Here is a 22,731-nt window from a genome sequence, read left to right on the forward strand (position 1 = left end):
TTGGACACTGTTCTATTCAAGGCTAGTACTCTGCCACTTGGGCTACAGTGCCATTTATGCCTTTTTCTGAGTATGTGGTACCAAGAAATTGAACCCAGGTCTTCGTGGATGCTAGGTGAGCATGCTACTACTAGGCTACCCTCTTAGTCTACCATTACCATTTATTAAGTATTTACTTGGTCAGACATTGGGACAAGTGCTTTAAATCCTAAGAATACAAAAGACAAGTGAACCTCCAGCTTCACACTTATGTTTACCCCTCTATCTTTGATCACCACATGCAGCTTATGATTAGGGCAGCTTCTGGCTTGATGAACTGCTTAGATGTTGCATGATTCAGCAGCTATACTTTGGAAGACACCGTCAGATTGCCATCTACACTGTTACGTGCTGCTCCTGTTCAGCTACAGTCCTGGAAGCTTCAGGGAAGATCAAAAGGCTTTGGGGTCCAAGTCTTCTCCCTTGAAAATGCACAGGGTTCGGTGTGCTTTTTGGAGCATGTTGCATTTTCTCAGTTCTCCTTCACAAACTCTTCAAACAGAAGATAACAAAGTTATCATGTTCATTCACAACGTTTCAATTAAGTAATTTCAGCTACATTCACTTGTCACAGCCTGTTCGGGCCATCTTTATGAGATTGCCAACTCCAGTCACTTATCATTGTGAAAACACATTATTTTACTCAACCACGTTTTCAGAGGGAATGAATCTGTTGCTATCAAATGATCAATGTCATGTTAAAGGAGTTTCTTAAGAGCATAAATTCAAATAGCTCATCTTAATAGTCCAACAAGCTCGTGGACTGTTTATACTAAATCTAAGGTTGTATCAGATGTTACCCATTCAACCTTTGCCATAAATTCTGACTCACTAGCTTCTAATGATTGAAGAGAATTGATGATAGCTAGAATTAACCTTGGTAAGAAAAAAAAAGCAGTGTCATAGGAAACCCTTCTATCTTCTAGAGGTGTACTGGAGGATTGATTCAGATGGTAGCAGAAGAATATTATCATTTACCAAAAATGCAAAAAAAGAATTTTATTATATCATACGTTAAATGAATAGCAACATGTAAATTGTACTTGGGGGAAAACATGTTTCATGTTGCTTCTGATTCTTTTTCTCCTGATAAAATCTAAATTGTTGAATTTAAACTCTTGGGTTGCAAATGAAAAGTACATATTGTACATTGTAGCAGATTGTTATTTTTAATTTTGTGGTTACTAACACATATTCGTTTCACATTTGGACAGATACGGCAGATGGTGTATCTCAGGAGCTCTTTTCTGCTGGCTTGGTTGATGGTCATGATGTAGTTATAGGTAAATTTTTTTAATATACAGTGTCATTTTATTGATATACCTTACAGAAATGTATTCAGAACAAAAGAAATGTATTCAGAACAAAAGTGTTTATTGAGGAATAGTTCATCCTGAATTGTAGAAAAACATATCATTAATGATATTCTTATGTAAAGAATATTTAAGAATCATATTTTATTGTTTTTCTTCATAAGGTCTTCATGTGATTGTGTATCTCTCTTTCAACATAAATATATCTAATGAGACTTCTTACTCATGGGACATACCACAAAGAATCCAGAGGAGCCAAAAAGCCTATAATTTAGCAAGCATCAGGTGCTGTAAATTCTGTATAGCAATGTATGGGAATCTCCAGACCACTTTTTCCAAGTTTTTTTGATCTTCCTATTATACTTTGATGTTAATGGCCCCAGCTGTTAGCAGCAGTCATCCCAAAGTCTTGAGGTTAGGGGAGGGACTTAAAGATCAGTCAGGCTAGACATTTTGTTCTGTAGTTTAGAAAATGAATTCCTAAATAGATTCAGTGCTTTGGGTTGTGCAAGGACCACTTTACTCTGAAAGCATGGGTCTTTCTACCAGTTTTCTAATCAAAAGAAAGCTGCATGGAGACAGTGAAGCCTGCTAAGCCTGAGTACACCTACAGGATTAAGCAAGCATGCAGATGTGCCAAGGTGGATGAGGGAGAGAATCTATGATGTGCAGACAGATATCATATGGTTTTGCCCAGACTACCAACATTAAGGTAAAGAAAGATGGGCATAACTTTCTTACATAGTATCTTCTTAACTACAAATCCTTGTCCCTCTAATATCCTATACAGTTTATCTACCTTATTAAAATGTTTTAACTACAATAAATAGCCAGAAAGCTTCTGGCTTTTTTTTTAATATCTTAAAACAACACGGATCATTCCAGGAAACTTGTAGTGGAAGTAGTTCTTGTGTGCCCCAGGAAAAATCAGCTTAAAAACCTTGGCCCTGAAGCTGATGTCATTTTCTATTTTAATTGTCAGTTACTTGATAGATAAAATATTTGATCTCATCCTCTCTAACCAATTCCTGCTGTTCTGCTTCCCTTGTCATATGTGCTTTCTTTACTGTATATATATATATATACCATCAATAAATGAATATATTTTCTTTTTTCCCCATATTACAAAAAGAAAAGCCTTCCCTTAACACTACATCTTGATATATCTTGATACATCTTGATGCGGTGTTTCTACAAATCCATCCTTTCTTGATCCTCTCACCATACTGGAATACCATTCTCAGTCTTTTTTTTTTTTTTTTCACTGCTCATTTTGCTAACCTGTGAATCTTGATGTGTCCAAGTACTCTTTCTCTGGACAGTTTCTTTTCCAATAGATACTAACTCCTTTGGTAATCTCACCTGGCTTTATGGTATTAAATACCTTCTAGTCTCTAAAACATACATTTATATCTCTGACTCAGACTTCTCCTTTACATTGTAGATTCATATCCAGTGCCCTCTTCCTCTCTCTCCCCCCATTTCCTCTCCCTCCCCTCCAGTTCCTCTCCCTCCCCCCATTCCCTCTCTCTCTCCCCCTACTCTCTCTCCCTCCCCTTTTTTCTGTTTGCCAGTTCTGGGGCTTGAACTTAGAGCCTGGGCATTGTCCTTGGACACATTTTGCTCAAGACTAACACTCTGCCACAGCACCACTTCTGCCTTTTTCTGTGTATATGGACCCAAGGAATCTATTCCAGGGCTTTGTGCATGCTGGGTGAGCACTAGGCTATACTCCTGGCCCTGTCTCCAGCTCTCTTTTTAGTATTTTTCACTGCAAGGATAATAGATCATCTGAATTTTAACTCACATCTTCAAAATTCACCCCTTGGTATTTCTTCCAAGACTATTCCTGCCAGTAGTCTTACACTGTTGAATAAGGACAGCTCTAATTTTCCAGGTGCTTAAGCCAATTCCTGGGAATTCTCCTTGAAATTTCTGTGTTTCATACCCCACATCCACCTAAACCTGATGTGCTCAGTATTTGGCCATAAGTTACCACTTTGCCTCCCATCTTGCTTCAAGATCCTTTAGTCTTTTAGTTGCATTATCACATTTGCTTCTTCACTGGTTTCTCAGCCTCTGTCCTTGTCTCCCTTCATCCCGTTCTTATCTCAACAGTGGAAAGATCCTGGTAGTAAGTCTGACACAGAAGGTCATGTGATTCCATATAAGAAATATCTAGAGCTGGAAAATCCATAGTGTTTCTATCTTTTCTCTGTTTCAGAGGGTATCCCATGGATCAGGCTGCCTTCAAGCTTTCTGTATGTTTTAGGCTATACCTAGACTCTTAGTCCTCCTACCTCTGCCTCTTGAATGTACTACGTGGCTCTCCATCAAGTTCTTGATGGCCAGAATTCCTATCTACTTCCTAAAGTGTTACATGTACAATGCCACAACATGTTCACTTCTTATAGTGGGCCCTTGGTAAACACTTGTCAGAGATAAACATTCCATTTTGAAATATAGATATCTCAGAATGCTTTCTTCAGAAACAGAGTTTACTTTTAAATAAAGGATCCTAGTGTTTTTAAGACTTTCAATACCACAGAATTCAAGTAGCAGTTCCAAAATATCAAATAAATTCACTTGAGGAAGGCTAGGTAAAAGAAAAATCCAGTTCTCATAGAGAATTGAATGATTTCTTACATGTGTTTTTCTTCTATTTCTATAATATAAATTTGCTAACATTTAAATAGATTAAAAAAATCTGGTATTTTTCCCATCAGCATTTTCTTTTGATTTGGTGTAAATGCTTACAGCAGCATGTAAAAGCTGAAAAAAGCAGTAACATCTATTTTGGTGCAGTGGATGTTATGGCTTTTACTATAACATAGAAAACATCGGTTACAAAAAAAAAAAAACCAACAAAACTTCATTACTTGGCTTCAGGGCAATCTGCCTGTGGTGTGCAAACCCTTACAAAGCATAGTTTGTATTGAAGACAGACTTGTATAGCGACATGCAATGACTGCTTTTGTGAAGGAGCAGGGCAAAAATGGAATGTAGTGTTTGTAGTTTAAAATCATAAGCCCTCTTCAGTTGTGCTTAAATTTAGTACTACCTCGGGCAAGAAGCCGGAAATGGTTTTAAGCCTTGTATAAATAGACATTCAGAAGATTGGCAGTGCCTTCTGGGTGGTTGTTGGGTTTAAGGAAAATAAGTTTGTGAGATGAAAAAGTTGACGATACGCATGTATAAATTTGCTTATCTTGCCTAGCTGTATTGCCTGAAAAATGTAAATGGAGCTGATTTGAGTCTCTGTTCCATTTATTTTTAAGAGGATTGCCAAAGAGGACTGATAGTGAAGCTTCAGAGAAATGCCTTCCCCTCCTGGTTAAAGAAGGCCATTGAAAAGAAGGGTTTCTGCAAGGCAGCATGATGGAGTAGGGTGAAGGAGGGGAATAGTACAACACAACATTCAAATGTGAAAGAAAATACCAGATCTAAATACTGATCAGGCCTTGTGATGCACTGTGCTCGTCATTCTTGTTCATGAGGGTTAGGGCATTCGTATAGGAGGATGGTTGTGAGTAGGTAAAGTTAGGCAGTTTTGTTACCTGCTCTGTAGCCCCTTGAAGCAAGGACCAGTAGTGAACTGCAAATGTGTGTGGAAGACTAAGCAGTTTGGCCGATATCTAGAAGCAGAGGAGTGATAACTGAAGGCTCTTGCTAGTTTTTTTTTTTTTTTTTTTGTGGGTCATGGGGCTTGAACTCTCTGGGCCTGGGCACTGTTGCTGAGCTCTTCAGCTCAAGGCTACTACCCTATCATTGAGTCACAGTGCCATTCTGGTTTTCTGGTGATTAATTGGAGATAAGAGTCTCATGGACTTTAGTGCCCAGCTGGGCTTTGGCTTTGAATAGCAATCCTCAGATCTCAGCCTCCTGAGTAGCTAGGATTGCAGGTGTGAGCCACCGTGCCTGTGCCTAGCTGTATGTGTCTATTTCATTTAACAGACAGATGTTGGAATTTCTGCCTCCCAAGAGGGGAGCTGTATTTTTGCATTCATTTTGAAACATTTTCCTCCTATAAATTCTGAGCTTGGCCAACTACCTGTCACTAAAGCAAAGTTTCTTTGGATGGCACATGTTCCCATGAGCTCTTTGTGGGGCCTTCTGAACATATTGTTCATGTTCATGGAATATTTTTGTCTGCTCTTGAAAAATTATGCTCAAAGCTTAATTACTTTGCAAGACACGCCACCTCCATGTGGACTTCTCTGCTGCCTGTCACTTCCCTACCATAGTCTTCAGGATAGCTTATTCTGGCCTAGAATGCCTGAGAACTAGACTTTTACCACTGTGTGACATGCAGTTTTTATCCTGCTATATTTGCTAGTACCATCTTTTAGGTTCAGGCCTGTCTTCCCTGTTATTATTGCTATCCTTGCCACACATAGGGGCTGGAATAAATATGATAACAGAATTCATTTGATAAACAGCCCTCAATGAACATATGAATTAAAACATTTGGACAATTCAAAAGTACCTAAAAATGAAAGTCACCATTTTCTTTTCTAATTTTTCTTTTTTCTCTATCCCTTGTCCTTTCTTTCTCCCTCCCTCCTTCTCTTCTGTCTCCCTCACTTCCCTCTCCTTCTCTCCTTCCTATTATTATTTTCTTCTCTTTTCTACATTCTTCTCTTCCCACTCTCTCCCTCTCCCTCCTACCCTTCTTTCTCCTTTCCATTGCTTTTCTATCTTGTGAAGTAACTTAGCACCTGACTTTTGAGTTTCACTTTGGGGGAAGCAAATATCATTGGCCTGGAGGGTCATCTGTCCATCAGTGCTTCTCAGGCATGGACTGTGAGATACCTACATCAGGATCTTACCTTGGAAAGTTACTGAAAATGCATATTTGGCAGGAGGGATGGTGGAGAAGAGCAAGTTCCAGCATTAGAAGTATTGGGCTTAGGATCTGGAAGTTAGTGCTTTTAGCAAACATCTCAGGTTTATCTTAGAAACAGTAGAATTTCATGGACATATCTTTAATTTCTACTTGAAGCAGCCTTCAAGAACTTTTGCTTTTTTTAGAACTTTTTTATCACCAGTGTCTTCCCAATATCATTGACTTCTTTTTTCTTCTTCCTGTTTTGATTCTTTTCCCTTTAAGAGTCTGTTTTGAAATCAGACCAGTTAATGTTTTAAATTGTGTGTGTTTGTGTGTTTGACTGGTATCACTGGTATCACTTTTGTCATAATGAATATTTACAACTTTATTGAAACTAATATTGATGTTCCAAATGCAGTAGTGCCTCCAGGTGGCTTCAGCTTTTATCATTCAATATATCGGACAAAGATGCTTAGGCTCCAAAGTAGGAAATAAACATAGTCTTTGCTCCTTGATAAGCATGTGGATAGGTGCATCAGACGCTGTTCCCTGGCTCTTATTTAAGTCTGCTATGAGTGATGGAGATTTATTGGGCAATAGTATGCCATCACAACTAAAGTCTTAGGAAAGAGAGATCATAGTCTCTCTTGCATTTAGTCCTTGATTATGCTGTTGTATTTACTGAGGTTGAAATTCAGTGAGCAAGCAATTTCATTAACAAAATTATATCTTTGTTATGACAGATAATTTTAAAAAGAAGTAAACTGTTAAACTTTTTCTGGGTTTAGGAAAGCTTGAGGTTAGTTGAATGAAGTCAATAGATATAGTTGGGTGATTTCTGATCAAAAGTTTTATGTTAAATTTAATTCTCTAAGAGAAATAAGGATTAAACATGCTTTGGGGAAACTATGCTGGTCTCTTTCTCCCTCCCCCCTCTCTCTTTCTGCCTGTCTAAGTGATGGGCTGTACTGAGTAATATGAAAGTATTTCAAGTGCTGAATACCGATTTGAATGAATGGCGGCCATTGGGGGGGGGGAATTAAATAAATAGCAATTGAACTCTGGAGTAGAATTAGTACTGCAGATTAAAGACCCAATGAACTGTTTGCTGCTCTGTGGAATGCTGGAAACAAGATTGCGCCCCCCGCACCTCCTACCCTCTTGTTCCTTTCCTTTCTCCCTCTTCCCTCCCTCTTCCCCCACCTTTCATCCTACTACCCCTAGCACTGAATATTACTTTGGTCACAAATCTATTTTGTTCTATTTTATTTAAAATGCTAGAATTCCCTTGTACTATAGAGTATGTTCAATCCAGTCAAATCTTTTGAGTTTTGAATCAAAATAAGCCTTTTCTTGTTTGGAAGGGTATCTTCCTGTGGAAGCAAAATAGGTTTACTTTAGCAGAGAGAACCTACTGTAATCTTCATGATAATATACCTTTCTAGCTCTACAAAGTATGTAGGCTTTTCATTCGGTGTCTTTTCTTTTCCTTTCTATTTTTTTAATTCCATTAGTAGACTGATCCATTGTCTGCTGTTGTCAGTGTGTGTGTGTGTGTGTGTGTGTGTGTGTGTGTGTGTGTGTGTCTACCCATTGCAGAAACCTCTGGAGCTGCAAAAAATATTAAACTAAGTACAATATTATAGAAGTAAGTAGATGGCTGTTGTGCTTTTTAGTAGCTTCACAGGCATGTTTCTTCATCCAATTTATAATCTCATTGCTTATTTGTTACTTTATCAGCGTTCTCCTTAGTAACTTCTTAGTAAGGAAAAAATAACTTAATAAAAAAACAAAAACTATGAAATAACAGTTTTTGTTTCATGTGGACTTACTACTATTTTGATTTCATTTTGTCTTTTTTTTCTCTTTGAGAAGGCAAGGGGGGCAACACAGAAAAGGTGGAAAGAAGGATGAAAAAAATGCAGCTGTGATCCTCACTAGACACTAGAACTATAGAACTTGTAAGTGGGGCTGGGTTGGAAAAACTAGAAGAGAGCAAGGGAAGGTTTGGCACTGTCCAAAATGAAATGGACTTATTATCTGACTTATATAACTGTAACCACTCTGTGCATCACCTTTACAATAACATCTTTTAGCAAAAAAAATGTTGTATAAGAATTTTATTACCCTAGACTTGTTTTAAGATGAAAAAAGATTTGCCTGGTCAACTGCTAATTGACTGAGAACTTGACTTTGTCATTAGATAGATACTCTGTCTGTTGTAAGGTAAACATTTGTGTCAATTTTAGCCTTGAACTGTTTTTAAATAATGCACACTACACTTTGCTACTCATGGTGGCTCTTCCATCAATACAGATTTTACCATGAGGTTCTCTAAATCTAATGAGTCACAGACCATCTAGCAGGCATCTATAGCCAGGAAGCCCATGAACAGCCCTGAGTGCAAAGTCCATCTTTCTAACCAAAGATTACTATGGCAGAAAGTAAAGGAGTTCTTTTAGGAAGCAGTTCCCCCCACCACCACACACACACACACGCACACACTTAATTTCCTAATTGCAATATGTCTTAATCTCTACCCTCAAGGAAAGTTTTCAGCCTTGAGTTGTTTTTTGCTGTCATGGAGGTGATGGGATACACTGTCACTTCAATAACAGACTCCCTGAAAGGCTTCTTAGCAACAGACTCAGATTTCATCCAAGTTTGTGGCTTTTGGCTGGGTCTTCAGAAATGGAACAGACTTATCCCTCTCTTTAATTCATTGAATAGGTGGGTCCTAGGTCAAAGTTTTGCTGCCAAATCTCTATACCTTTTCATCTTTCTGTTCTATCTGAAGAGAAGGCACATAAAACGTAGGCACTAACCTGATTTTCTGTCCCTATGTGTTTAACTATTACTTTTTCACATACCATCACTGTTCTGCCTCTGAATCATGTCTTTGTCAGTGGTGCTGATTGATACGGTAACAAGTCCATTTGATAAGAAGTTAACACATCTAATAGCTGTAGAATATAGGGTAGAGAACATGATTGGAACATCATTACTCTTGGGAAGTACTAAGATGTCACAGATTACTCTGACTAATGTGCTCTATATCCCCTGGCACTAAGGTCTGTTCACAGGATTTTTATTAAACAGAAGAAAAGTTCCTTTTTTTCTTAGTGTTCATGAAAATGGTTATTAAATTAAAAATGTGTTTGAGAAATTAATTTTTTATATTTTTCAGGATGATATTGTTTACTCTAGATTGAGCCCTGTGGTATTTGTTTTATGTCAGAAATATAGAACTCTATACTTAACTCTGAACAATGTTTTTTATGTTTAGATATTAATAATATAAACTTCTAGGCATAGTGTGAAATATCTATGTAGTTTAAATGAGAACTAACAGTTCTTAGCTACTATAAACAGATGCACTTTTGTTTATTACTTGGGGGTTCCCAGGGTCCTTAGTTTATGTTTTCAGTGTTGTTAATGAGTGATGCTCTCACTGGTTCCCACTTTTCCCTATCTCAGAGACAGTTCTCATCACTGTCACTAGCATAAGAGGTCCAGGCCGACATGGGATATGCTGCTTCCACTAGAGCCCTGAGCATTCCCCGAGTTAGCTAGAGTAGTGCTTTCTGCTTCATTCCATACAGAGGGGAAGACAAAAGCCTGCTATCATGCTTTATCATGCAGGCCCTGAAGCTGCTATCCTTCTACATTCAATAAATAAAGCATTTAACTTACTCACTGCTAGTACATCCCATGATCAAAATAGACAGAGGCCTTTCCCTAGTGAAATTTGCAGTGTAGAATGAGAGGCAGACATTAGATAAGCCAATACACAAATGTCAGTGAAATTATAGATTGTGAGAAGTGTTGCTCTGGAGGAAAAATAAAACAATATGCTATAAAGCAAGACAGAGTCCTTATTTGGATTTGGGGGTAAAAGAACTCCTCAGAGATAGATGTCTCAGTGAAATCTGAGGTTAAGCCTGCCAGTACTGGTCATATATGGCAACAGTCAACTTTGTAGAAAAAGCCAGAGTGTCCAGGCAGGCCAGTGAGCAGAGGGTTAACAAATATAAGGATAAGGAAGAGCATGAAGAGACCTTGTAAATAGCCACCAGCTATAACTACTTACAATTACTGAACTTTTCATTGAGTTGCTGGGTAACGTGAATCTGTGTTCTATCAAGTTGGAGAAGTGATTCCTTCTTTTAGACTTATTTTAGTCTACACATGATCTCAATATGTTTACTCTAGATTAGAGCCTTGTGATGTTGAAGTTTTATTGTAACTGGTCTGGGGTGAGAAAGTACCACAGAGGGGCAGGTACACAGCCCTGGAGGTCAGAAGAAATACAAGCTAAATTGATGTTTTGATTCCTCAGTTGGCTTATGCTTGGAGAGCATTGACAAGTAGATCTTAATGTAATGTTAGGGACCAGCTGAACTTCAGAGATGCTTTCAGTACTTATGAATCCAATTATTCTAGCAAAAGGAAATTAGAATTTGTAGGAAAGGCAAAACAGTCATTAATTATAGACATTTTCTTTAGATTAATTAATAACCAAAGGGCCTTCCTGTGTATTGCCTAAGAGGATGAAGTGCATTTGCCATTTTATAATGTTGCTTTATTCTCACATAAATTATGATATGGGCTAGGGTAGCACTGTACTATTATCATTATAATAGAGTATAGAATGTATAAAATATTCATCTTCAATGAGTTAAAGTAAACCTGCCATTCTAAGTCCATTAATTGCTGTTGACTTTAGTGAATTTCAGGGACTAAAATTCTAATAACCTAAATTAATAAAGAGTATTCAAGGGGTTTTGTGTTGAGAATGCAGGCTCAGTGGAAGGTTTTGTTTAGGTGTACTTTGTCCTAGTGGACAGGATATAGAGCTTGCCCATTGTTTTCTTATATGGATGGTTCCTCATAAGTATGGTTTCTGGAGAATTTATTAATTGGTTAAGCTGTCCAGGAGCCCTGGAGAGCCCTGGGTATTCATTTCCTTGAACCCTCCTTTTAATTGATTTTTTTCTATAATATTTTCTTTCAAGGGTAAGGGAAAAAATAATAATAGGCACTCTCAAAAGGGAAAGTGAAGTTGGGTGCCAGTGGCTACTCAGGAGACTAAGACCTGAGGATTTCATTCTGAAGCCTGCCTGGAGAAGTCCATAAGACTCTTAACTCCAATTAAGCACACAAAAAGAAAAAAACTCAAAACACAGAAGTGGAGCTGTGGTTCAAGTGGTAGAGCACTAGCCATGAACAAAAAGAGTTTGGAGATGGGGCCAGGAGTTTGGCCTAGTGGTAGAGTGCTTGCTTAGCATACATGAAGGCCCAGATTTGATTACTCTGAACCACATACACAGAAAACAAACAAAAACAGAGTTCAGGGATAGCACTCAGGCCCCTAGTTCAAGGTCCAATACCAGCACCCAAATAAAGGAGAATTACTAGACTGCCTGAGTACTTCTAATAATGCACATTTTCTCTTAAATGTGGAAGCTAGATTTAGTTTATAAAGAGATAATTAAATATGCTGGGCAATATATAGGTGGATACAAATGCATTAACAGAATTATGATAGAGTCAAGGAAAATCTCACATCTCCTAAAAGAGGCATGGTTAAAGTACTTTTTTCTTTTCTATTTTTTCTCCCTTGGTGTTTATCCCCTGTATATATGGTCATCTGAATTAGGGAAAGGAAGAGGACCAGCATGATGGTGAGACAAAGGACCAGGGGCAAACCAATGCAGTAGTGATATTCATAATACAATATGTTGAAAATGAACTTTACAAATGGGGGGGAGAAAAACATGGGAGGAGGTAACATTGTTCAACAAGAAATGAACTTACTACCTTACGTATGTAATTTCAACCCCTCTGAGACTAAGCAAAATGAACTCCAAGATATGGAAACAACGTGACTGTTGTTCTGAATGTACTATGTGAAATTATTTCTTTTCTCCCTTGTGGTTTATCACATGCTGTTATGTATCTGATTTTGTTACCTGATTACACACACACACACACACACACATTTGAAATAGGGAGGGAAAAGGGAAAATCAAGTTGATTGTGAGAGGGTGGGGGAAGGAAAAATGTGACAAAAACATGAGAAGGGATATCAATGTTCACAAAGTAATGTAACCACTACCTTATCAGTATAACTAACTGTAACCCCTCTAAACATTACCCCAACAATATAAATACAATAAAAAAATAAAAATAGAAGATGAAAAGCTGGAGTTGAAAACCAAAGGTTTAGCAAGATAACATACCAGGGAGTAGGGGTCAATGGGAAAACGGTGGAAGAATGAAGAGAACAGGGGCTTATGTAGTTCTTTGTGAGGAACAGGATTTCTCTTGGAAGCCCCAACTGGCTTCTCTTCTTCTCTCGTTAGTCCTTGCTGGATTTACTGGTCTATGATGGAGTTTTGCCCGTCCTACACAAGCCTGAGATGAGACTGATATCCCCATGACCCAATCATAGGTGCAGCCACAGTATGCACTGCAGGTACCTTCATCTTCTCAATTTCTGGGAGAATGCAGTCTAGAATCCAGTGCATATTCTAGCAGAATTAAGAAGAGCAAAGGAAAAGGTGGGTTAGGAGAGCAATGGGTGAGAATGTTGAAAGCCATGACATTGATCAAAATTCATTGTATTCATAAGCTGCTTTGTTAAATGTCAGCTCTTTAGTACCACTACTTAAAGGAAATTATCAAAAAAAAGAAAAGAAAAAGAATTTTAGATAAAGTAAGTGCCATTTTATTTTGATCTAATTCACAAAACAATCTTCACTAAAATTTTAAATGTTTTTGAGATAAAATATTTCATCTATATAGAGACATGAAAAACACTAACGGCTTAGGCACTCATCAGGGAGACTAATGTCGTCTTTATCTTTCTCTACCCTACTCCCAATGTTTTACAAACCCATTCCAGCTGCTGTTTACATGGTTCCACCCACTGCTGCATTTGTGTAGCTCATTTAATTGACCTGAAGACTTGAATTTTGTTTGATTCCCTTCAGATCTGTAGATGACTAGAGAATTCTCCCCCAGGGAGTTTCAAAAATAAGTACTCATTCTGGAAAAGCATTTTTAAGTTTATTAAAATTCCATATAATGAACCTTGAAAGCATTATACCAAGTGAAGAAAACCTGACACAAAATGTCAGTTATTGTGTGATTCTAGTTATATGAAATATCCATACTAGGTAAATCCATGGAGATAGATTTGTGATTGCTGCTAGCTCAGGAAAAAAGAAATGGAAAGAAAATGCTTATTATTTCAAAATTTCTATGAGTGTATGGAATTTCCAGGAAGTGGGTACAAGTGGCACTGCAGCCACTATCCAGCTTGATATGCAAATGTTTAATAGTAATTACACACAGGTTGAAATAGCAATTTTCCTTGAATACAGGAAGATGCTTTAGATGATGCAGTAATCATTACAATAAGTTGTATATGAAGAGCAAAGTAAGTCTGTATAATATTTGAGGCTATTGTTCAATTCTGTTTGTGACAATGTAACTTTCTGTACCTCTAAGTATTGTTTTGGGTACTAGTGTGTCTGACTACTCACTTCTCATTGGCTGTTCCAAGACTCATTCTAGAATGGTAAATGAAAGTGGAGGGAGGGGTCAAATCCAGCAAGTGTTCCTTTAGAGAGACCGAAATTCAAGAAGTGAGTTGTATAAATGATTTCATTTCTATTTAAGTCTTCTAACATTCATTTTAATATTGAATGTATTCCTAATATATGATGGTGTTTTTTTTTTATCAAAGTGTAGAGAAGAAAAGTGAAAGAGAATCTAATTCTGTGTTTTCATGTGAATACGATCAATGCCTGTGAAAACCATGTTGTATAATGCTTGACCCTTAGAAATTTTGAAGAATTTGAGTGATTGTCCAGGATAAAATACATTTTTAGCTAGAGTCCTTTAAACCAGAAGTAATAGAAAACTTCAGAATTGTCACAGGAGCGGTAGCTCACATAATTAGAAACCCTGAGAAAAGAACAATCCACCATTGTTAAGCATCATGGCATTGTCATTGAGCACATTCTGTCTTTCTCCTTCTCAGAGCCCAGCTCTTTCCAGCTTTGACTTCATCCCTTCCTCAGCCAAGAAGGCTGCCCGAAGCAGAGAGTATTCCAACTTCCAGATTCACACCTGGCCCAGATTCACACCCAACTTATGTAGTCCTTTGTGAGGAGCTTGAGTTTCTCCTGGAAGCTCTATGCTGGCCTCTTTTGCTCTCCTATTTGTCCATGCTGGTTTCCTTGTCCAGGATGGGGTTATGGCCCAACCCTGCACGTGCCTGGAGATGTGATTGACATCCTCATGTCCCAATCATGGGCATGAGCTACAGCATCCACTGTAGGCACCTTAATCTTCTCATTCAGTAGTTTTAGTTCTTTTAAAATGTCTTCCATAAAACACTCATTTTAGGTATAGCTAATTTTCCAGAAAATTTATTACATCAGTTTTTGGTTATGTCATGGTAGCATAGTAGATGTTGAGATGTATTATTTGTAGTCTGTTGTCAAAAAGCAGCGAATGTTGAAGAGGAAGGGAAACCAACATGAGCCTGATATTCACATTTCACTGGTATCTTAGACTCAACAGGAGAGCAGAATCTACTTTGTTTCTGCATTTTTCCCCCTTTGGATTTGGCATGCTATGTGTGTTTACTTTTTAATAAGCAAACTCTCTTTTATAGTTGGCACACAGTTGGTGCTTCATTGCTGATTGTGTTGTTTGTTCCATTCTTTTAACTCTATTTGGTATGCAGAAATTCAACCTTAATTACATATTATAGGCTTTTCACTGACTTTAAACCATGATTTTTTTTGTTTGAATACGTTAAGAAAATAAATCCCAACTGTGAAAAAGTGATTTTTAAAATTACTGAAGCCCACATTTCCTATCTCAAGTCTCAATTTAATCACAGTTCTTGAGGAAATGAACCTAGGCAGTCTTAATTGAGTGCCTCTGTGCCTGTGGAATTCTTTTTCTCTATTGGCATACCAAAATTGAAATTTGTTGAGCTTCGAGTTTTACTGCAAAGCCTCTGAACCATAGTCCATTCAATAATCCATCCCATACCCTTTTACTCTGCTCTGATTCTGGGTTCTAGCAGTTTCTTTAGGTTTTGCTACAGTGCAGAGATTTGCAATTTATTGGCCAAAGGTCCAGTCTTGCCTTCAAACATATTATGTTTGATCTGCACAAGTAAGATTTCAGAAATCATTTCCAGTATTTAAAAAGAAGAAACATTGAGGCAAGATTCCAGTGTTAGTTTATTTTAGAAATTCCTGAATATCTGAAAGCAGTTAGACATAAAACATTGAATGGCTTAAGTTCTCTAGTCTCTCTCCACTGACTGATATTTATCTCCAGTCACCTGAAAACACTGTAGTCTCTGACGCCCACATAGAATGCATTAATGTTAACTGCTGCCACCAATTATCTTCCTACACACACAACATGTTATTGCCATGGTCCAAGAATATTTTTAAAGGAAAAAAAGAGCAACAACAACAGCAATTAGGACTGTTCTGTGTGATCTGGCTACTTTTTTTTTTTTTAAGATTCTTATCCCTCTGATACCTCACTGGAAATCATTGGCATCCTTAGACATGATTTAGAGCCAGAAAAACACAATTGGCTACTAATTGCCCAATATAGTGAAAGTTTAAGAGTCATGTGTACACAGCACCAAGGGGAAGATTAGGTTCTGAGGATGGTCCAGGCAAAATTCAGACCCTCTCTGAAAAGTAGCCTAGGAAAAAGGAATTAGAAACATAGATAAGTAAAACAGTACTTGTCTAGGACACTCAAGTACTGTCCTATGTAAATTGTTGAACATTTTGAAGCATGAAATGTGGAAGTCCTTCCCACATAATAATCCACATTAGGAAGGAAAAAGAGCATTAGAATTCAAAGTTCTGACCTGTTAACCTGTTTTTAGAAAGGGGATCTAAGAGACAGATGTAAAATAAGAACTACAGCATTGCTCTTATGCAGAATCCCTGGACATACTGTTTGGGTTAAGCTAAATCAGTATGTACTGCCCATCTAAAATGTAAAATAATAAGATTTACCCACATACAACATTTGCATAGTTAATTGGCTACAAGACATGGTGCTTTTATTCAAAGATGATTTCTTACTTTCTTTGAGTATTCTTTAGTTTTATACCATTAGACCTAACTTTTGTGACTTCTTACATGTACTTTCATTAGAAATACTCACTTTTAAGCTCTTCCTTTACATTTCACCTTATCTCATCCTCCCCACCTCCATTCAAGACTCCTTCCAACAGCAGAGGGCTTCTCAAAGCTAGCAATTCCAACACTGAAGACCAGGCTTGCCCTTGGAAATAAACATCTCTTTTTGTCTTAGTTTACTGGTCCAGATTTGGCTGTGAATCATGACAAGTTCCATCACCGGCAAAGCATGCCCTTTAGAATTGTCAGCAGTGACTTAGTTGGCCATTCAAACATTTTGATAATTACTGAGGTTTTTCACACTAGCAAACTCTCCAAACTGTTTAGAAAGTTTGCCAAGCATATATCTGGCATTTGTTATACTGCCCAAGTTTATGATCTGGATTTTCCTTAAAACTGAAGCTGTTTCACTATGTCAGCCCATTCCAGCCCAGGTTTATAATGTTTTGTGGACCTGTTGGGCTCTAATTGAGCACTGTGGCTAGTAATGTCTAAAAAGTAATTTCTGAACAATATTGGTCTTTCAGCAGCCTTGTTAAGAGAGTTCACTCATCAGAACCCTACGCTCTGTGCCCATGGGACATTTTTGTTTTGTTTTGTTGATGAATGTTTTCTAGAACACTATAATAATGAAATATTTACTTGATAAACATTCATTGAATTTTTAAATTGACTTAAAACATACCATGTCTCTATTATAACTACTATTGGATTTCTTAGTTCTTAATCAAATTGCTGGCATATATTAGAACTGAAATTTGGGGGTTCATATTTGCTCTGCTCAGATTTATAGACTGAGACAGGATGGCCATTCCAAAAGGTTTCTGTCTTCCAGAATTATGTCTCAGACACCACAAGTTAGATGAGAAGTCATTTTTTACTACATTACACCGGCACGAATGAATTCATCATTTTTATCTCACCATTTCTCATTAAAGGGCTAATGCCAATATCCTCTGTAGAACAGTGCCAAATTTCAGCTTCTGCTGAACTGAGAATTGGATGTATGTTTGAACAGCACACTGTGGACCCATAGCAGATTAACTCTTTGGAAATGGAAAATATATATGTTTGAGTAACCTCACTCCAGCCAGGAATAAATCCTCTGCTTAAACTTGCCAAAATGTCATGTGGTTGTGAACAGAGAGCCTCATTTGTCTCAGGAGAACCTACGTTTGAAGTGCCAGGACAACCGTGGTCAGCTCTGCATTTCTGTTCTCCCAGGTGCTGCATCTTTGATAAGCTGGTTAGTAAAGACATATCACTACCATCACGTCCCTTTCTTTATCATTAGCAGTACACTCACTTCACTAAAAGAGGTGTTGGGTAGGAAATGTTCTTTTTAGTTTAGATTCTAATAATCATTTAGTTGAATATAAACATGCTATTGATTTGTTCCTCAGGTTTCAATGTATTTTTGCCTTTCATTTATCCATGAGTTGTATTTCACATTGTTTTAATACCCATATGAATTTTTTTCATATATTTTATTGTAATTAATAGAAGGGTTACATTATATTCATCAGATAAAAGTTTCATTACTTCACAAACATTGATACCCTTTCTCATGTCTTGGTCCCCATTTCCTTTCCCCCTCCCCCAACCCTCATCTTGTTTTCTCCCCTTCCCTATCCAATTTCAAAAAACCAAATACAAATATATCCAATATATCAGATAACAATGAGAAATACTTTAACAATATGAGATAACCAAGGGACAGCAAAAGAGATGAGAGATAGCATAGTACATTAAGGATAACAATCACTCATTATATGGCTTTTGTTTCTATATCCTGCAGGTCCTTTCATTTAGCATCATACTATATGGCCTTATGTATCTAGACTTTGTTCTATTGTAAATCTCTGCTAGGAGAGCCCAAGATTTCTACTGATTATGACAAATGAGGGAAACCATTGAGCCTATGTTCCTTTGAGTCTGGCTTACTTCACTTAATATGATTTTTTCTAAGTCTTTCCATTTCCTTATAAACCGGGTCATGCCATTTTTTCTGATGGCAGTACCACTCATCAACTGAGGGACATCTGGGTTGGTTCCATATCTTTGCTATGGTAAATAGTGGTGCAATGAACATCTTTGCGTTAGTGGATTTAGTATGTCCTTGTTTCTGGATGATTGGGTAAATGCCAAGCAGTGGAATTGCTGGGTCATAGGGGAGCTCTATGTTTAGTCTTTTGAGGAACTGCCATACTGCTTTCCGTAGTGGTTGAATGAGTTTGCATTCCTACCAACAGTGTAGTAGTGATCCCTCCTGGCCACATCCCCTCCAGCATCTGTTGTTATTAGATTTCTTGATCCTGGCCATTCTAACTGGAGTGAGGTGGAATCTTAGAGTTGTTTTGATTTGCATTTCTTTTATGGCTAGAGATGTCCAGCATTTCTTCATGTGTCCATAGGCCATTCTTATTTCTTCTTCAGAGAAGACTGTAAGTCTTTGGTCCATCTTTTTCTGGGATGGTTGTTTCTTTGGAGATTAGTTTTGGAGTGATTCAATTTTTTGCACTGTTGATATATTTTAGATATGAGGCCTTTGTTCATTGTGTGGTTAGTGAAGATCTTCTCCTACTTTATAATCTTTCTAGTTAATTTGCTAGTTATGTCTTTTGCCATACAGAAGCTCTGCAGTTTAATGCAGTCCCACTTATCCAGCCTTTCTCTGATTTGTTGTTTCTTGGTCCTTATTAGAAGTTTTGACCTGTTCCAAGGAGACCTCGTGTATCTCCTATTCCTTCTTGTAAATTTTTCAGTGCATCTGCTTTTACCTCAAGATAAGTGAATTCAGACAAGTCATTTTTTTCTTCCACCTTGATTTCTTCAATAAAATTGATAGGAGGAGGAGGATTGAGAAGAAGAGAAGGAGGAAAGAAGAAGAAAGAAAAACTGAAAAGAGAAGTGCTTCATCTTAATTTTGTCATGTGTTTTGTCTCACTTTTTCTCATACACTCGCTATGGCCTTCTATAGTTAACTTTTCTGCATGTGTTCTGCTGATATGTAAGTGACAATGAAGTGGAATGACCTCACCATACAGTATGAAAGCCTATGGAGTACAGACATCCTCACTCTTCTCACAGTCTATTAGTCCTCTTCACTACCCTAAAAGTAGTGGATTACTATAAGCCAGAGACAGGGAATAGGAAAAGGAGTCTTTGTAGCAGAACTACTACAACCTGGGGACTGCATTGTCTTTTCTTTGTACTGGCTGTCTTTTGAACCATGAACTGAGTGAAGTTTTAGCTTAAAGCTTTTTAGTTGAATTTTTTCCCTAATGGGAAGAAAAAAATCAGATCTACACTGAGTTAATGAGATCTTGCTGCCTTAAATAACACAGAATAAACAGTACTGGCTTGTCCTCTATGTAGCAACACAGAACCCAGAGACTTGTGTGCCCTTTTCACTGCTGTCAAACATTCTTCTGATTTTATTCCTTAGTACATTATTGATGATCATCTAAAGTCAGCATCTTTTCTGTGGCTCTACTGCTATATCAGAATTGCTTGTGACTGCTCTTCACTCAACCTAGTTACTGCACATGACATGAGCTGCTCTGCTTTCCAAACCTCCTAGCACAGCTCCCTCCTTACCACAATCAACAGCTCTGTTAACTTGGATAGCAGCTTACCTTGTACCTAGTAATTTCCTCTTGGTGTTCTTTTCTTGTCTGTTCCCATTCCAGTACAGTTTTGTCTTCTCTTTTTTATTACCTAAATCAATGGGATATGTTTTCTCATTTTCACCTGTTACATATCTCAAAATGTTTATTTTTGTGTGCCCAGGATGTGAAAGCTAAAAGATAGCAAATTGATGTCCTTTCTAGTAGGGATGTAATAGATTTGTGAAATTCAAATGGTCTTATTATTATATATGTCATGAACTTGTGAGATCTCATTACCGTATAGATGTGATGTTTCTGAAAATTAGGTCTTCTCCTATTCCAGGAGTTCCAGCATCATTGCAAGGTACAAGGAAACAGTAATTGTGCCCTAGATGTCAATTTTTTTGTTTGTTTTTTTTTGTTTGTCCTGGGGCTTGAACTCAGGGCCGGAGCACTATCTTTGAGCTTTCCTCAAAGCTAGAGCTCTACCACTGGAGCCACAGCACCAAGTCCAGCTGTTCTATATATGTGATACCAACCTGGGTCTTCTTGCATGCTAGGCAAGCACTCTACCACTAGGCTAAACCACTGGATCTCAATGTTTTAACATGAGAATCACCCGTCTCCCTCAGCCATTAGAGACCTAGAACCTTCTCATGAAAGTGTGATTTCATCTTCCTTTTTTCAAATAATTTCCACTAATGGCCAAACAACAAATTCCTTTTGACAATTTTGACTATGTTTAGCGTTCAGGATAATGTTCTTAAAGCATGCATTTAAGATTGCCTTTGGTTCTCCCATCTCAAGAAAGACAGGACTATCTAATAAATCAGTTTTTTTTTAAATAATTTGTTATTGTGATTAATAGAAGGGTTACATTATATTCACCAGATAGAAGGTGCATAACTCCACAAACATTGATACCCTTTCTCATGACATGGTCCCCATTTCCCTTCCACCCTCCCCCCCCACTTATCTTGATTTCCCCCCTTCCCTATCCAATTTCAAATAACCAATTAAGCACATATAAAATATATCAGATAACAAGGTGAAATATTGTAACAATATGAGATAACCAAGGGATGGCAAAAGAGATGCGCGATAACATAGTACATTAAGGACAACAGTCACTTATTATATGGCTTTTGTTTCCTTTTGTAAAAGCTATTTTAGGTGAATTCCATTGTACAGAAGTCTTAATGGGATGAATACTTAGAAAAGCTGTGGCTATGGGAGTGAATGTCCAGTATTTCATTTCTTTCAAAAACAATGTATGTCATTTAGAAATAAACATGTAGGCTCATTAAAAAAGTGAGTCTTGAGCTGCTAGGAATTTTAAAATATAAGGTTGCTTTGAAACTATTGGACTTCTAGGGTATTAGTTTTGGGTTGTTTATTTTTTTTTACTGTATCTTTATATGCCCTATGGTAAGCATTGAATTTTTATGTCCAAATGTGTGTGTATGTGTATATACGTGTGTGTAGTCTTTATATATAATATACGTATATACTTATGTGGAATCTTTGATGCTGTATCTTACTCTTTAGGTGAAATTTTCCTCCCAAATTCATGCCATATGCCCACCAAGTGTCCAGTAAAGCTGATGGTTTCATTAAGATACAATGACAGCTAATAAAGTTGTAACCAATGTACTCTGGAAATAGGTAAAGAAGAAAGATCAGAACTTCTTCCTATGGAAAATCTCAATTGTCAAATAAAACATTTTTTCTTAATCATAAATGATATACAGATGGATAGCCCTGCCTGAAGATAAAAGGCAGTCTTTTATCTTGTGAGGACACATTAGAACTGCTTCTTTTCTGTTACATTTATTCATGTATTGAGTGGGAAAACAAATAAGCAAACAAATAGACCACCAACAACCAAAACCTCCCAGAAGCTATTTCATTGGAGGAAATGAAAATGGCTTTCTTTCCTTGTTACTTTCTTTCCTCACCTTTCACCCCACAGCAGTGTCACTGGAGCCCACAGCCTCCTATGTGCTGTGTTTGCTTTGCTCCTATGCAGATGTAACCAAGGTCTAAACCCACATTCTGCCACTGGCCTATACAATAGCCTCTGGCTTCTTTTTTAAAATGATCTTTGTATTAATAACTCCTCTCAATTTTTTGAGATGAGGAACAGTATCGGGGAACAAAAACAAACCAAATTTCTTGATAGAAGGTTTCTTTTCTGTGCAGTTAGCACAACTAATATAATATAGTGATCTATCCTGATTTCTCAATTAGTGAATCACCAGGAGATAACCCCCCACCCTCCCTGCCTAGGGCTAGTTGTCCTGGTGCACAGGTGTCATTGCTGCAGGCCTGAGAATCTGAAGCTAGGTGCTTTCATATTTCTGTCTGGCTTAGCTTAGTGTTTGCATGTTTTTACATTCTGAGAACATTCTTTTACATGGGCAGTAATTTTGAAGACTATCTGCACATAATGTTCTTTGTTGTAAAATGTATTTTAAAAGTTACAGTCACCATAGACAATGATAATATGTTCAATTCCACTTGGAAAGTCACATGACTAGTAAAATATATATTTTCTCTTTTTTTTTTTACCAAGGCAACCAAATTTTTAGATTTTATTCCCCAAACTCTAACGATGTGCTCTTTTGATTGTGCTATACATTGTGCAATGATGACATAAAGAGGATCCAGTGTCATTGACTGGTATCACGTTTAAAACCATTTGCCAATAAGATTAAGTCCACACTCTGGTGAACAAGGCC

At 37.4% G+C, this 22,731-nt stretch overlaps 1 protein-coding gene across 4 annotated transcripts in view; it reads left to right on the top strand.

Annotated features, from left to right (window-relative positions):
- Positions 1-22,731, top strand: part of Stk39 (serine/threonine kinase 39) — a 262,474-nt gene that overhangs the window by 209,814 nt on the left and 29,929 nt on the right. For all 4 annotated transcript variants that reach the window (XM_090342707.1, XM_090342706.1, XM_090342705.1 and 1 more), the window contains exon 16: positions 1,254-1,322. In XM_090342707.1, coding sequence (XP_090198833.1) covers positions 1,254-1,322 — 69 coding nt within the window. The remainder of the gene's footprint in view (positions 1-1,253; positions 1,323-22,731) is intronic.

Source organism: Megascapheus bottae, chromosome 12 (genome assembly GCF_031878675.1).
Source record: "Megascapheus bottae isolate mThoBot1 chromosome 12, mThoBot2.hap1, whole genome shotgun sequence".
Taxonomy (NCBI): domain Eukaryota; kingdom Metazoa; phylum Chordata; class Mammalia; order Rodentia; family Geomyidae; genus Megascapheus; species Megascapheus bottae.